The sequence below is a fragment of the Lytechinus variegatus genome, chromosome 5 (genome assembly GCF_018143015.1).
Source record: "Lytechinus variegatus isolate NC3 chromosome 5, Lvar_3.0, whole genome shotgun sequence".
Lineage (NCBI taxonomy): Eukaryota > Metazoa > Echinodermata > Echinoidea > Temnopleuroida > Toxopneustidae > Lytechinus > Lytechinus variegatus.
Genome location: NC_054744.1, coordinates 12,560,349 through 12,576,284, shown reverse-complemented (window position 1 = coordinate 12,576,284; position 15,936 = coordinate 12,560,349). Strand labels below are relative to the sequence as shown.

The window sequence follows — 15,936 nt, the reverse complement described above, 5'->3', positions numbered from 1 at the left end:
TTGAATGCAGAAGAAATTAGGCAAGGGCTTCACAAAATAAGGAGAAAATAATGTTTGAAGTTTTGGGTTCACTCAATCATGAGATGTGTACATTGTGCAATTTATTGACATTTCCAAGCAGTGTGCAAAAAGTTGTGTCAAAGAATGTCTGGTATCTTGTTCTCTATTCAACTTTACAACTTGAAGCTTTGATGATAGAGTACATGTAGTATGAAGAATTGGAAGCTTACTTTAATTATTATTTTTTGTGGGCCAAATTACTATTTTGCTATTTACAGAGAACCTTCCCTGGCAAGTTATTGTTGGTTAATGGGTGGTTGGTCCCAAGTTTTAGTTATGTTTTATCAACTTTCCATATTTTTTTTTTCTCATCTGTCTTCACAGTTATCTCCTTGATATTCAGGATGATCAGGAGCTTGAAGAATATCTAAGCCAACTTCTAGATAACTCTGATGAAAGAAGCACAACATTCATAGAAGAATTAATGAAAAGAAGAAGCAGTGGGCCAGCTCTTCCAAAGAACTTCACTGTGAGTATTTAAACATAAGGCAAAGCTTAAAAGGCTGATGCATAATTTTGCCTGACGATAATGAAGGGGTTCAGACTGGTAGTGGGAGAGACACTACTTTAAATTTTCTAATTAATGAATTACCAGGGTTTCAGGCCACACCATGCACTGAGGACAGCTGTATTTTGGCTTTGATGTCAATTTCTTTCAGAGTCTGTGTTAGACCATCTCTGCTGTATTTTCAACGATGTTGTAGCCGTAGGGCTCCACACTAACCCTTTTTTCTACTGGTCCGACCTGATCATGTCTGACCAGTACATACCGAGTTTTTCCATTTTTTACCGGACCGTACCTAAAATTTACTGGTAGGTGTTTCATAAAGCTGTTCGTAAGTTAAAAGCGACTTTAAGAACGACTGATGATCCTTTCTTGTGGTAAATGGTATATACATTGGCGATGGTTAAGCGCGTAAGAAAGGTTCACCAGTTGTTCGTAAAGTCGCTCTTATCTTACGAACAGCTTTATGAAACGGCCCCCAGGTCCCCAAATAAAGAGAAATATGAAAGAGACTTTGAGTTTATTTTGCTGTCTTTTATTGCTTATTTTTACCCCCTCCCCCCCCAAAAAAAAAGGACACACACAACATAATTCATGAGAGGCATTTTTTGAGATGACAGAGCCATAATTAAAAAATAGGTGAACATAGATTTTTTATCAGTTAGATATAATCTTACTGGTCATGTCGGACCAGTAAATCTGTCTTTTTCTGAATAGTTTCTGACCCAACAGCAATTTTTACCGGTCTGGGAACGTCGGACCAGTGCCAGTGTCGGACGCTGTTGTAGGACTAAGCCTGTTCATTGATCAAAGTAGAATGTCTATTGCTGCTCTCCTTCAGACAAAGTTAGATGCACTACTTGTGGTGGCATGGGTGCTTCTACAGTGTACTGGTCCATGGCGCTACAAATATCATGTTCACTATTATTTGAACTTTATGCAGGCATGTGGGCTTTTGTAGAGCTAAATTAGTTTTCTGAAATGGGCATTTGGGCTGACTATTAATGTCTAGTATCACAAGTAATTTCATTTGTGTGAATACATTATGGAAGCGCTATATTTCACAAACCAAGCTTGTAGGTGTGTAGCCCGTGGGGCATCCAAGTCTGTCAGCTGTGATTGACTCTTACATTATTTTTCTCTTGTACAAAAACATTAACATTTGCCTGAAGAATTCATAAAAGGAATGTCACACAATTATACACCTATCTTTTTAAGCATGCAGAGTAAAATAAAAGTATTGTCAGCAAGATTTATTTGGCATTTCTACTTCTGATCTATCCCTTTAAGGGAGAAAGTGAAGCAAGAAAACAAGATTGACCTGCTGTAGAGATCTTTCTCAATTGTTTGATGCTTGTCAGGGTGTATTTTTTTCACTTTCATAAAGGTGTTTCTGATTCGAGCAAAATGAAAAAAAGATGAAGGAACAATTCCTACATCAGACTTTATAAATGCCCCCCAAGACTGGTGTAGGTTTTGTCAGAATCTTATGACCATCTTGAATCTTTCAAATCCATATGATGCATACTGTGAACAGATGGTAACATTTAAGTAGAATTTCAGCCAGTTTTGTTAATTTTCATTTCACTAATGATGTAGTATTTCAGCACTTTCAGCCCATTTATCCGTCGCTTGCCAGTGACAGTAAACTCTGATTGGCAGTGAGGAGTTTCCTGTTCCCAAGGTAGTGTGTTATACCATTATGAAATCAGAGTCATTCTTGCAGGCGATAAATAATTATCCATGATTCTTTGCCGCATATGATCAACTTTGGCAAACTCCCAGCACAAGAGGTGTGGTATAAAAAATACTGGTGATGTCATTTGACCAACAAAAGTGTGTATTATTAGTTTGTAATGAAGTATTATTGTGTAAATATCGATTGAAGAATTCACAAGTTCTTTCATGTATTTCAGAATAATTACCTGCATTTGTTCATTTTGATCATTGCTATAGGTTTATAGAAAATCTTCAACTCAAGAAGAATTGAAAAAGGACACCTCAAAGCACAAAGGCAAATCGAAAAGCAAGGAGAAAAGAACAAGTCTGGAGACAGTCTCACCGTCAAATCTGAAATCTAATACATCACCACAATTGCCATCACAAATCCAGCCAAATCAGGTAGCACCAATTCCTATGCTCTTCACTTCCTTACACTTGTATTACACCATCACATAGGTGCACTGTGAGGAGCATGTTTATGTCCAATGACATTCCTTGGATGATCTAATTTAATTCTCGTACTTGACCATAGTGCATCACGTTTTCAATAATAAGCAGGAAAGTCTTTGACTTTAGCAGTTTTGCTTGTCAGAAAACCTACATGTACATGTGCTAATGTTTTCAATGGGGATGAATTATACTCTGGAGTTCAGGCTCATCATTGATGAAGATGTTTATTTTTGAGTATTTCATTATAATGATATCTACTTGTAGAAAGAATAATCTTGTAAAACTTCAAAATGTCTGTGGTGCTGTTCATTGCTCCTGTCCAGTCAATCCATTTCCCAATATGTGTACACCCATTTGCTGATTGCAGAAATACTTACAATCAACTGCAAACCCAAAAATTAAATGCAAACTGTATTTTCATCAAATCAGAAGTTTGGCAATGGGGCCCAGAAGATGTTTCACTTTTTTTAAAGAGACTTTTCCTAATGAGATGTCATGTCACAATATAAAATTTGTTGTGTAAAGCTATTTGTTTTTTTTTTTAACACCCACATTTACAATTATCCTTGGTTAAAGCCAAAACTCAAAGCCTTGGAAGTCACAGCCACATCTTCCATCTTCTGCTTCTCGGTGAATAGTTACAAACTCTACATACAGTAAAGATGCAAAGATTCCGGACTTCATGATTACTTGCTCTGAAAATTATGGATCATCCAATCATTCGACACGTTCTTTTCTTCTTCCAGCTCCAACAACAACCGACCGGCAATGGCCTCACCCATGAGGTGGATGATCATGCTCTAGCCCTTCAACAAGGAGCCCGACGGAAGACCAAATTTGTTGCACTCTACAGCCAGGAAGGTGAAGCCCGAACTGCCATTCACCTTCCCGGACGACATCCTTGCGAGTGCCAGGCTCACAAGCATGCCTTGGTCTCAAACTGTCTAGAGTGTGGGAGAGTGGTATGCAGTCAGGAGGGGTCAGGCCCATGTTTGTTCTGTGGTGCTTTGGTAAGCTAGGTTGATGTACTTACTCCATCGCATACTAGACAACCTGTATGCAACCTATGCAGATAAATGTTATAGTATTTCATGTTAAAGTAAAAAAAAAGGTTCCATAATTTCATATATAAATGAGAAATATGCCAAGGACTGTTCTTAGTTTTAAGCTGAATAATGAGGTTGAAAATCATTGCTTTTCCAAATCTTCTTAATACTAGGAATAATAGACTTTATGAACTTATTTTGAGGTACTAAAAACCACGTTTTCCCCCTGCAAAAAAAACTAATTCTAGATAATTTTCAGATTTTCATTGATTACAAGTGGTGTTCCTGCTATTTGCTGCTATTAGGAGCAATAAATAAATCAGTCAGTAACATTGTACCGTGAAGCAAAATAATGACTAATGAAAGTATTGCCCTAAGTATTTCCATCTTCAAATAAAATAGAAAAAATTATTATATTTGTTAATAATTACTGCAAAGTGGGATATGTTCCAATATTATTCCAGGAGACTAGTCTTATAGTAAATGGTAGCATTTAGGTTGATGAATGCACTATATCTGTAATGTATTGTAGGGAATCGGATATATTCATGTATTAGTGGAGAGCTTTATAGGCAATGGATCACTATAAAACAAAAATCATTCCTGGCTTTCTATTTGTTGATTTTTCTCATTTCTCTTTTTTATCTTATTTTATTTTTGATTCCATATTTATCTTTGCACCTCATATAATATCATGTTTTGTAAAATTTCTATGTCTTTTGACCTTGTTTATTCTCCTCTTCTCGTCCTTTTTTGTTCTTCTCTCTTGTATATATTTTTTTTGTTATTTTGTTATCCTTGCATCTTTGCATCTTGATGTCGTCCATTTGCAGGTGTGCAATAAAGAGGAGCAAGAGATCCTAGCCAGAAATTCCAAGAAGAGTGAAAAGTTACGGAAGAAGCTGATGGGAGACACCCTTGTCAATGGTGACGCACCATCTCAGAAACCATCGGGCAAAAATCCAAGCAGTATCGACCGAGCCATAGCACACAAAGACAAGCTTATTGAGTTTGATAAAACAAGGTTTGTACAGGATAGAGTGTTGTCCTTTACCGTCACCTCAGCGGCATTATTAGAACAGGCACACTCGCCTCCCCTTCCCTATTATTACTATTATTCAATTTATTTATTAGGTAAAGAATCACATGAGTAGATATGTACATTGTAAAATGTGAGGATCAAACACCATAGGAAAGCCAGAGGCTTGAAAAGCAGGGGGATCCATGACAGATAAATAATAACAGTGATACAAGAAATGTTGTACATAAAACTTTTTAAGCAATATGGGCGTCAGCTTTCTTTATGAGGAGTGGATATTTTTTGCTGGCCACACGCTTAGTGAAAAGCACTAGAAAGACCTGTAGTAGATATATCTTTGGGAAAGCAGACTTGATTTGCTGGGAAGCTTTGGATAAGCTCGGCTTAGCCTCAGGCAACAAGGGAAAGTGAGATAGTGGCTTTACCATGAGGCAGCTTTCAGTGACATTACATACATGTAATGTCTGTTGGTCATTAATCTCTTCCACACTCTGTGTGATTGGCATCTGTATTGTTTTAAATTCCCAATGTAAATCATCGCACATAGCACTTTAATACTGTATTGTCATAATATAACCTGCACAGCAGTGTCTATGTTCAGGAGAAGAATTCAAAGATCCCAACTTCAAAGACCATGGGGGCATGTATTTGTGATACTGTGTGAGATCTACAGATGTTATGTATGAGATCGGACTAACAAATATTGGCTTTGGTATTAGAAAGAATTTTTGGATGAGCAGGAGACATTAGGAGCTTTTAACCTCATGCCTATAACCATATAGGGACAATGATCTGTTTCATAGAATGATATTTTTAATTTATGAACATCTGTAATTCTCGCTAGAGGGTATTCATTTGTCTCGCAATCTACGATGGTCAACAAGGAAATTTGTGATCACTCTCGCAAAGAGTGTTCACTAGCTTACAAGTTCACGAGCTTTCGAGTGCCGCTGCAACTCTTTATCAAGTGACGAAAATTATCTGATAATGCACTCTATTCGTACTAATCTCCAGGACCGTTGGAGATTAGTATAAATAGAGTACGTTATCAGATAATTTTCGTCACTTGATACAGAGTTGCAGCGGCACTCGAAAGCTCGTGAACTTGTAAGCTAGTGAACACTTTTTGCGAGAGTGATCACGAATTTCCTAAAAAGCCAGTGAACACTTTTTGCGAGAGTGATCACAAATTTCCTTGTTGACCATAGCAGATTGCGAGACAAATGAATACCCTCTAGCGATTATTTCAATCCGCAATAATGAATCTATTTAGTATCTGTAATTCTTTTTCAAAATTAAAGGAAAATTTTGTCTATAATAGTATACATACACACATACATAACAGGTACTGCTTTACCAAAAATATGTTCAAGCAGTTTAAAATTAACAACTAATATTAATGATAATGAAATTACATTGAACAGCAAATGAACAAATGTTTCTAAGGGAACAGGTGCATGATCTTAATGCCCTTTTCGCTCGCAGTTTAAGGAATTTGCCTAGAAGGCAATCTGGCCTACATGTAGGCATAACCCTAATGCAAAACATGCAAGGACGATTCCATTTGTGTCGTATGGGACATTTCGACAATAATTTCTAGTCTCTTAGCTAAATGCTTGAGTACATTTTTTTTCTTGTTCCAATTATAATGTTATAGTCAGCAGTTAAGTGAGAAACTTATTACCAACAAAAATGTTTGATTATGGGTGAAAATAATGTGTGCCATACGGGACTCGGACATCTCCCAAATTTACCAGTCAACAAAAATCACTGTCCCTACTACATGGGGCTGAGAATGTCATCGGTGGGTGTAAAACAAAACTGCTGGAACCTGTGTGTTAAGATGGTTTACTCTTACACATGTATGTGTATCTATTCAGTATGATTATTTACTCCTGGGTCTGATCTTTAACATCACCATCTGAAAAAAACAGGATTGGCCATGGAGACCACACATCCGCCCCAATTCAAATGGTTTTCACCATGAGGCCTGTCCAAGGTCACACTCGCCTTGTGGTGATTTTTTCAATTTACACCCAGGAATGTTGTTTTGAAAAGTTGTCCAGCCAATCAGAACTCTGGATATCATGCTACTCAGAAATTTTATTTTGTACATGTATCTTGATGGGAGTAGCTGGATTGTGACCCATTTTCAAGGTGCCACATATCATGCACGACATTAAGAGAAAAGTACAGAGAATGAGCTTTACAATGATATAGATATTATTTGGGCTCAAAATATAAAATTTTACACAATTTGCAAGAGAAAACAGAGGGAGAAAATTGTGTTTTGAGACATCTTTTCAGGCTTTATCAAAATATTTCATTCAAAATAAATGACTTTTAAATAAAAAGAGTATATCAATTGCTTGTATGTTACTATATTTTACAGTGTAAGGAGAACCAAGGTTCATGATGACCAATCAGACTACTTCTCTAGCGACACTAACCAATGGCTGAGCACCAAAGAGCGAACTGAACTGAAGAAAAGGGAAGAGGACCTTCGGGAGAAGAGACATGGTTCCAGACTTAACAAGAAGTTCACCCTGGACTTTGCGGGGAGGAAGGTTGTTGAGGAGGAGGTGGAGGAGATGTACAACAGCCAGGATGAGGTTGTTCAGAGGGTCATCTTTGGAAATAAACCGAGAGGCGAGGAAGTGTCCAGGGGAGGGCATGATGCCACAATATTGAACCCCAGCATTACAAGAGAGGCTCCCAAGGTAGGAGTGCTGTACTCACAACATTTTTTGGGGGGACGGGGCAATTTTTTTATTTACAAGCCAAAGATTGTACTTTGTTTAACAAATTTTCGGCATTACTCCTATTTTGCTGATGTGGTTTACGGTACACCATGTGGAGTGTTATAGAAGCAGTGGATAGAAGAAGAGGAGGAAGTGGATAGGCGAGAAAGTGGAGATTTGAGAATAGAGTATTCTTTCTTGAGAATAGTCCTGAAAAGGACTGTAAACCAGAAGGAATGTTGAGTGAGAACAGCTTGAGTAGTAGAGCTGATGAGGAGATGCTGGCTTGCGTCGGCGAGTAGAGATGATGAGTAGTAGAGAGACTCGACGTTTCGGACAGGTTGACTGTCCGTCTTCAGGTTTACAGTCCTTTTCAGGACTATTCTCAAGAAAGAATACTCTATTCTCAAATCTCCACTTTCTCGCCTATCCACTTCCTCCTCTTCTTCTATCCACTGCTTCTATAACACTCCACATGGTGTACCGTAAACCACATCAGCAATTGTACATGCCACCATGCAAACCTTCAAACAACATCTTACTCCTATTTGTTTAAGATCAGCATGCTCGATCTGTAAATGAAAATCATAAGATCATAAGTCAGAAAAAATTGGAACCAGTGGGACCCGAACCCGCCATCCACCGCCCCCCGGGCAGCGACTCAACCACCAGGCCATTCTGGCTCACGGCTAAGCCACGATGAACTGGAATTCAAATACCCTCGATCCTCTTCATTCTGACTCATTACTATTACTGTCCCGCTGGTTCCAATTTTTTCTGACTTATGATCTTATGATTTTCATTTACAGATCGTGCATACTGATCTTATGATTTTCATTACAGATCGAGCATGCTGATCTTAAACAAATAGGAGTAATGCCGAAAATTTGTTAAACAAATTATAATTCCCTCCTATGAAGGCCTCTTGATTTACTAAAGATTGTACTGTTGGGGATTTCACCTGCATTTGCATTAGTCACAAAAATACAAATGGCAGGTGGGATAGCTCAGTTGGTTAAGGCCACCGCACACCTTACGACTGTTTGCGATCCGATTTTGGAACAAATCGTACTTTGCTCATTTTCTGAAAATGTGAATGGAACATATAATTTTATTTGAGGTTAGAATTGATTGAAAAAATACTAATACAACAATTTTTAAAGATTGCAAACTTTCATTTTGGAGTAAAGGCCAAATTAGTTTCAAATCGTATCCAATCTTACGACTGCTATGACGTCATTACAACTAGATATTAAATTCTCTTTTATTCTAAGAAGGATGATAGCATAGTCATAGATTTGAACATAGGTATTCGTACAATGATTTTGAACATTACACAGTAAGATATTCCAAGTCTCAATATTAGCATCAAATTCTACAACATTTTATTCTGAATTCGGGTCACACCAATCGTAAGGTGTGCAGTCGCCTTTAGAGCACCTGTTTTGGATATTAAAGATGACACTCCGTCCATTGGAAAGGATGCAAGTGTTGGTCCCTTGTATAGATGGGCCACAAGTATGCATGTGAAATCAATTTACCATCCATCATAGATTAGGGGGTTCACCCGGTGTATTGTATCTACTTGTCCCTTTAGTTTTTACTTTATGATTTTTATTGCTATAGATTGAAATTGTCAGCAGCACTATATCAGTTGCAAATGACATGAAATCGATTGCTTTTAATCAGTAAAGTATAATGATACATTTATGAATTTTGGCTGCATACATAATTTGTTTTGGATTTGTTCATGAAATCACATGTTTTAGCATTTTTTTGTCTGACATGCCCTTACAAAATGATGCATAACATTGTAACCGCGTACCAGGCGTTGAAGGAACAAAGTCATGAAACACTGTGGCGAAAAATTTTAGCATGAAAAATGTTAAAGGGGGGCTAAAGCAGCCCCCTCACCCCCCCCCCACCTATCCCCCTAGGCTAGATAGAGTTAATCCAAAGTCCTTTCCATGTCATGGAACTCTGTACTTGAGTGGCAAGATTCTGCACTTGACATAACCTTTCAAGACCTTTAATAGATATTTAGATTTCATTGCAGTTGAATTGATGCTCAATGTAGACTTTTGTTGTACAGGTATTTCAATAGATTATGCTAGATTCATTTCAGTATTGATAAGCAGTTATCAGCACGCCATTTCCGTCTATAAGAAATAAATATCAACATCGCACGCTCATCTCTTCCTGATTTTGGTGTGGATTCTCCCTATGGATCATTAAACTAGCTCACAGAATTCCCTTCAGAAGTGCACAAAACGTGATAAAATGACCAATCTGTGTGTTGCATACAGATCAGTAACTAAAGGACAACACTTATACCTTTATAAGCCCCATGATGATGATGGTGATTTACATTCATATGTGAACAGAACAATTTCGCAAACCATGGACACTTCTTTTTTTGAGGGAATAAAGTTTTGCAAATATTTTAACCTGCACAGCTTTGATACAGTGCACTCACAAAGCAGATAATTTTACAATATACAAACTCTGTTAACTCTAATTATATAATCTGTTATTCTTAAAATTTGAAATTCAAAGATCTAATATCTCATATTTATACCATTCTTATTTTTCAAAGGTGTCTTCTTGCTGAATTAAATCCTTGAAAGGATTGTCATTGAAGTATAGACTGCTCTATCCCTCACAATGTGTGAAGAGTCACAATTGATGTTTCAAGATATTTGTGTATTATTTTGTCATAAACAGTTTACAGCTTTCGTGTCTCTGCCAAAATAGCCAATTTGAAGTAGTGACAGGAATCATTAGTCTTTTTTTTCTATCAAATGATCTATTTTGTACTGATTTTATTCAAGACTTTCATCTGTATACTATGATTCTCTCTTGTAGAATACCACTTTGTTCTGGTACGATTCACCTTTTGAAATACTATTATTATTTGTTTGGTGTCACCTGTGCCTCTGAGGCGAAAAGCGAACTGAATCACTACATGTACAGTTGTCCTCAAAATTATTCATACCCCTTGTGGAAAAACATTATTTGGTAGATTCTTTACTAGTAACAGCTATTGTGATGTAACTTTCTTTGTATCTTTTGTCTGCTTGTTGCTATGCATGATTTGACATATGAGCTGGCAAGTCTTCATTAGCATAATAATAGATAGGGTCAAAAGTTATTTTTTGCACTTGTTCAGAATTATTCATACCCTTGCCAATACCTCAACAAAAATGTCCTTTTATGACAATGCGCATTATTTTCACTGTCTGGGAATGTGCTATTCTTTGTTCTATAGTTATTTCAAGATGTTCAAATGAATTAAATACCCTCTTTGTTAAACAAGCCATTAAACAATGATGGAAAATAGCATCTTTCTAAAAGGTTATAAATGAGGAAAGCATTCTGGTTATTCTCAGTCTCTGATAATCATGGCCAAGAAGGAGCTCAGTGAGGACCTACGGCAACGTCTTGTGAATGCCCACATTGAGGGAAAAGGTTACTAGGCCATTTCAAAGCAGTATGACGTCCCTGTGGCAACAGTCCAGAGCGTAATCAAGAAGCACAAGAGGTACAACACTGTGAAGAACCTTAGTGGGCGTGGCAGGAAGTGCAAGGTGTCCCCTAAACTTGCCAGGAAAATCTGCAGAGAGGTCAACAACAACCAACGGACCACAACCAAGGCCCTACTTGAAACGCTCGACCGGTCAGGGACGAAGGTGTCCCGGTCCACCTTCGAGCGAGTCTTGCACAAAGGAGGTCTCCATGGACGCAGGCCTCGGAAGACACCATTGCTCAGGAAGAAACACCTGAAGGCTCGACTGGCCTTTGCTAGAGGTCATCTCAAGCAAAATCCAAGCTTTTGGTCAACCATCCTGTGGTCTGATGAGACGAAGTTGGAGTTATTTGGCCATATGGATGTTGAATACGTCCTGGAGGAAGAAAGGGGAAGCATACAATCCAAAGAACACTGTGCCAACCATCAAGCATGTTGGTGGGCACATAATGCTATGGGGATGTTTCTCTTCCAGTGGCACAGGGAACCTCGTTAGAGTCAAAGGAATCATGAAAAAGGAGGATTCCATCCAGATCCTTGATGAGAACTTGAAGGAATCTGCCAAAAAACTCCTGCTTGGCCCCAACTGGAAGTACCAACAAGACAATGACCCAAAGCATACCGCCAAGCTGGTGAAGAAATGGTTCAAGGACCATGATGTCAACATCCTAGAATGGCCAAGTCAGAGTCCTGACCTGAATCCGATCGAGAACTTGTGGCGAGACCTGAAAGTCAGAGTGATGGCTAGGAACCCGACCAACCTGACCCAGCTTGAGGCCTACGCCAAGGAAGAATGGGCCAACATCCCGCAGGAGACGTGCAGGAAGCTTGTGGACACTTACAGGAATCGTCTAGAAGCAGTCGTAAAGAACAAAGGCTATGCTATTGACTATTAATGAAAGGCATTGGACTCAGAAAACCTAGGGTATGAATAATTTTGAACATGACATTGTTTGAATATGTATGAATAAAATACCCCTGAAAAGAGAAATTTCTTGAATTGTGCACTGTTGTTATTCTTTCACTAGTAGGTCACACATAAATCATAGAGAAACTTGATAAAATGCATTCATTTCATCACAAACATGAAAAATCACAAATATCAACAAGGGTATGAATAATTTTGAGGACGACTGTATGTCCCGCAGGTCTCTCCTCCCGATATAACTGATTGGGGGAATGCAGGTGGACAACTACACCGGGGTTTCCCCCTACTCTTATACGAATAGTGCAGTGGGTTCTTAACGTGCAAAGGTGGTGACTCTCCTCTACATGGGGCCTCCATTTAACGTCCTATCCGAGGGACGGAGTGTTTTCCATTGTACCATAGCGTGCATCTATGAAACATGGGAGAGACGTTTACACACAACGCACTGGCTTCAGTCATCCGCCCGGGGTGGACTCAAACCCACAATCTTTAGTTCAACGGGCAGACGCGTTACCGACTGAGCCAACACCACTCTCATAAACATTGAAATAAGAAACACACTCCTACGGTCAGGTGTATATGTCAACTTGGTTACATGTACAAAAGAAACTGATCATCGCCTTCCTGCACAAAGGCTATTAGCATCGCCTTCCCGCAGAAAGACAGTTAGCATCGCCTTTCCGCAGAAAGACTGTTAGCATGCGCTAATGACCTTTGTGCGTGAAGGCGACGCTACTGGCCTTCCTGCAGGAAGGCGATGCGAAGTGCGCGCTTACGCCCTTTGTGCGGGAAGGTGACGCGATCATATATATATTCCTCTCAGTCAAAATGAACAATGTTTTTTCACAGGCCAGTTTCAATTAATAAAGCAGAATCCAAATTAGTAAAGATTATTGAAGCTAGCTTGTGTAGAAATTAGGCCCGGTTTGAAAGTCCATTTTTGATGCACGTGTACACGGCGTGTTTTTCGGTCGTGTACACATTGTAAACACTGAGTGAGAGTGAGTTACAGTATGTTTTCAGTGTTTCCTACATGTAGCCTAAGTCACGGTTTTAAAGCTTACCTGAAAAGTTAGAAGTATCAATCCACAAAAATTGGTGCAATTAAAAAGTTTACTCAGCTTAGCAGCGCATTAAATTAATAAAGAATGCAAAAGTAAATCAGTGCAGGGCCCTAGTTAGCACCGACGTTCGTTGGATGCGCATTTTGCATACTGTACCATACATGCATGCACAGATCGTGGCAGAATTAAGTGTAACTGAAGTTATCGATTGAGTTTCATTATTTTATTGCCAATTTGAGGAGCGTGTGTTTGTAGGCTTGTAGCATATGTTTATGAGCGTATAACACGTAACTGGAGCAATGATCGCTGTCGCAATTGGTGATTCTCAAATTGGCTCTAAAAGTGATTGAAGAACGCTTTCGAGTCTCGTTAGGTGTTATACGCTCATACACATGTGCTACATGTACAAGCCTACAAACACACGCTCCTCAAATTGGCAATAAAATAATGAAAATCAATCGATAACTTCAGTTACACTCAATTCTGCAGCGATCTGTGCATGTATGTATGGTACAGTATGCAAAATGCGCATCCAACGAACGTCGGCGCTAACTAGGGCCCTGCACTGACCGGAGCATACCCATTTCGTGTGGTACAAAAACTTGAGTCTCCAGAATAAATGTGGATTAAATCAGCGATTTTGGAAGGTTAATTGAAATATATCGACATATTAGTGATTAAAACGTGCAGTGTCTTAGAACTACATGTAAGAATTAATGTGAGGCTGTGAGCTTGTTCACTGATTTTACAGTTCCACGCAAGCTTTATGCAGATGCTACCGTGTACACGGTGATGGAATTTAGTACACGTGCACTGACTTGACCGTGCGTGTACACGTGTACCCGAAACGGGCCTAGTAGAAATATTGTTCATTTTGATCGAGTGGAATTCTGCAGTGCCCATGTATAGTTTGATAAGTTTCTCTTGGAACCCATTTTTTATTTACCATTCTCCACCCAGTTGTAGTAAATGGGAATTCTGTAAACATGTGGGAGCCTGATCAGGTTAGCTGTACTTGAACTAGTGTAATAGTATGCAGCAGTTACAAAATTTGTTTAAAGGACAAGTACACCCCAACAAAAACTTGATTTGAATAAAAATAGAAAAATTCAACAAGCATAACACTGAAAATTTCATCAAAATCGGATGTAAAATAAGAAAGTTATGGCATTTTAAAGTTTCGCTTATTTTCAACAAAATAGTTATATGAACGAGATAGTTATATGAACGAGCCAGTTACATCCAAATGAGAGAGTTGATGACATCACTCACTCACTATTTCTTTTGTATTTTATTATATGAAATATTTTTATTTTCTTGTCATTGTCATGTGAAATAAAGTTTCATTGAATTCATTCCTCCCTGAACACGCAGAATTCCATTATTTTAACATTTTGTGCTTCATGTAATGAGGTCCTAATCATCAAATTCGTAAAAAATGAAATATTGTATAATTCAAACAATAAAAAAACAAAAGAAATAGTGAGTGAGTGACGTCATCGACTCTCTCATTTGGATGTAACTGGCTCGTTCATATTTATAACTATTTTGTTAAAAATAAGCGAAACTTTAAAATGTCATAATTTTCTTATTTTACATCCGATTTTGATGAAATTTTCAGCATTGTGCTTGTCTGATTTTTCTCTATTGATTTAAATCAACATTTTTCTGAGGTGGACTTGGCTTTTAAAGGGATGCTCCGGGCTGAAGATGTTTATATCTCAATAAATATGGTAAAGTTCACAGAGCAAAATGCTGAAAATCAATCAAAATCGGATAACAAATTACGAAGTTATTGAATTTTATAGATTTGCATTATTCTGGTGAAACAGTGCTAGGCATGTCTTCATGAATATTTATTAAATTGGCTAATGATGTCATATCCCCACTTATTCTTTTGTATTTTTTTACATGAAATTGGGTTTATTCAATTTTTTTTCTACCAAGAACTGAAACAATTGGATTGACAAGTGATTAGTTAGTTATTTCTTGCTGTTATTTATTTCAACATAATGGAGACACATCATTCACACATTACGAAAATTGAAACATTTATGATTTCATGTAATAACATAAGATAAAGGAAAGTGGGGATGTGACATCATCAGCTCACCTAATGAATATTCATTAGGAAATGCCTAGAACTGTTTCACCAGAATAATGCAAATCTTTAGAATTCAATAACTCTGTTATTTGTTATCCGATTTTGATCAAATTTAAGCATTTTGCTCTGTGAATTTTACCATATTTATTGAGATATTTCCATCCTCAGCCTGGAGCATCCCTTTAAACAAATCTACCATATATATATAAATGTTGACTACTATTATATGTATCATTGCAGTTTGTTTCCAATGTACCCACCAACTCACACCAAGGATCAAGCAATCAGATATCATCAAGAAGTGAAGGATCATCGAGAGCCAACCATCGAGTTCAGGATAAAGAATTGATGGAAATGTCTGATGAAGGACAGTGTCTTAGCATGCACCAACCATGGGCATCGTTGCTCGTTGCTGGTATAAAGAAGTAAGTCCAATTTTATATCAGTTTATATCAGGTGGCAGCATCTGCCACCCATGACAGTACCTTAGCATGCACTCAACAATGGGCATTGTTACTTGTGGCTGGCATAAATGAGTGAGTCCAATTTTACATCAGGTAGCTAAACAAGAGTTGCATCTATTCAATAGAGGGGGGAGTGGTGCCCCTCCACCTCACCTTTGCTATATAAAGGGACTGAGACTTTTATGAATTTTACCATATTGCTATGCCTTTGCTCTGTTACATTAATTATCATTGGGTGTGTCAAACCTGGAGGTCGGGAGTTCAAGCCCCATCTACTTCAGACCAAA

The 15,936-nt window shown here is 38.1% G+C and overlaps 1 protein-coding gene across 1 annotated transcript in view; it reads left to right on the top strand.

Moving 5' to 3' along the window:
- Positions 1-15,936, top strand: part of LOC121415366 (activating signal cointegrator 1-like) — a 43,562-nt gene that overhangs the window by 2,932 nt on the left and 24,694 nt on the right. The window contains exons 2-7 of the mRNA XM_041608549.1: positions 385-529; positions 2,522-2,686; positions 3,484-3,747; positions 4,617-4,807; positions 7,215-7,542; positions 15,426-15,610. Of these exons, the coding sequence (XP_041464483.1) occupies positions 385-529; positions 2,522-2,686; positions 3,484-3,747; positions 4,617-4,807; positions 7,215-7,542; positions 15,426-15,610 (1,278 nt within the window). The remainder of the gene's footprint in view (positions 1-384; positions 530-2,521; positions 2,687-3,483; positions 3,748-4,616; positions 4,808-7,214; positions 7,543-15,425; positions 15,611-15,936) is intronic.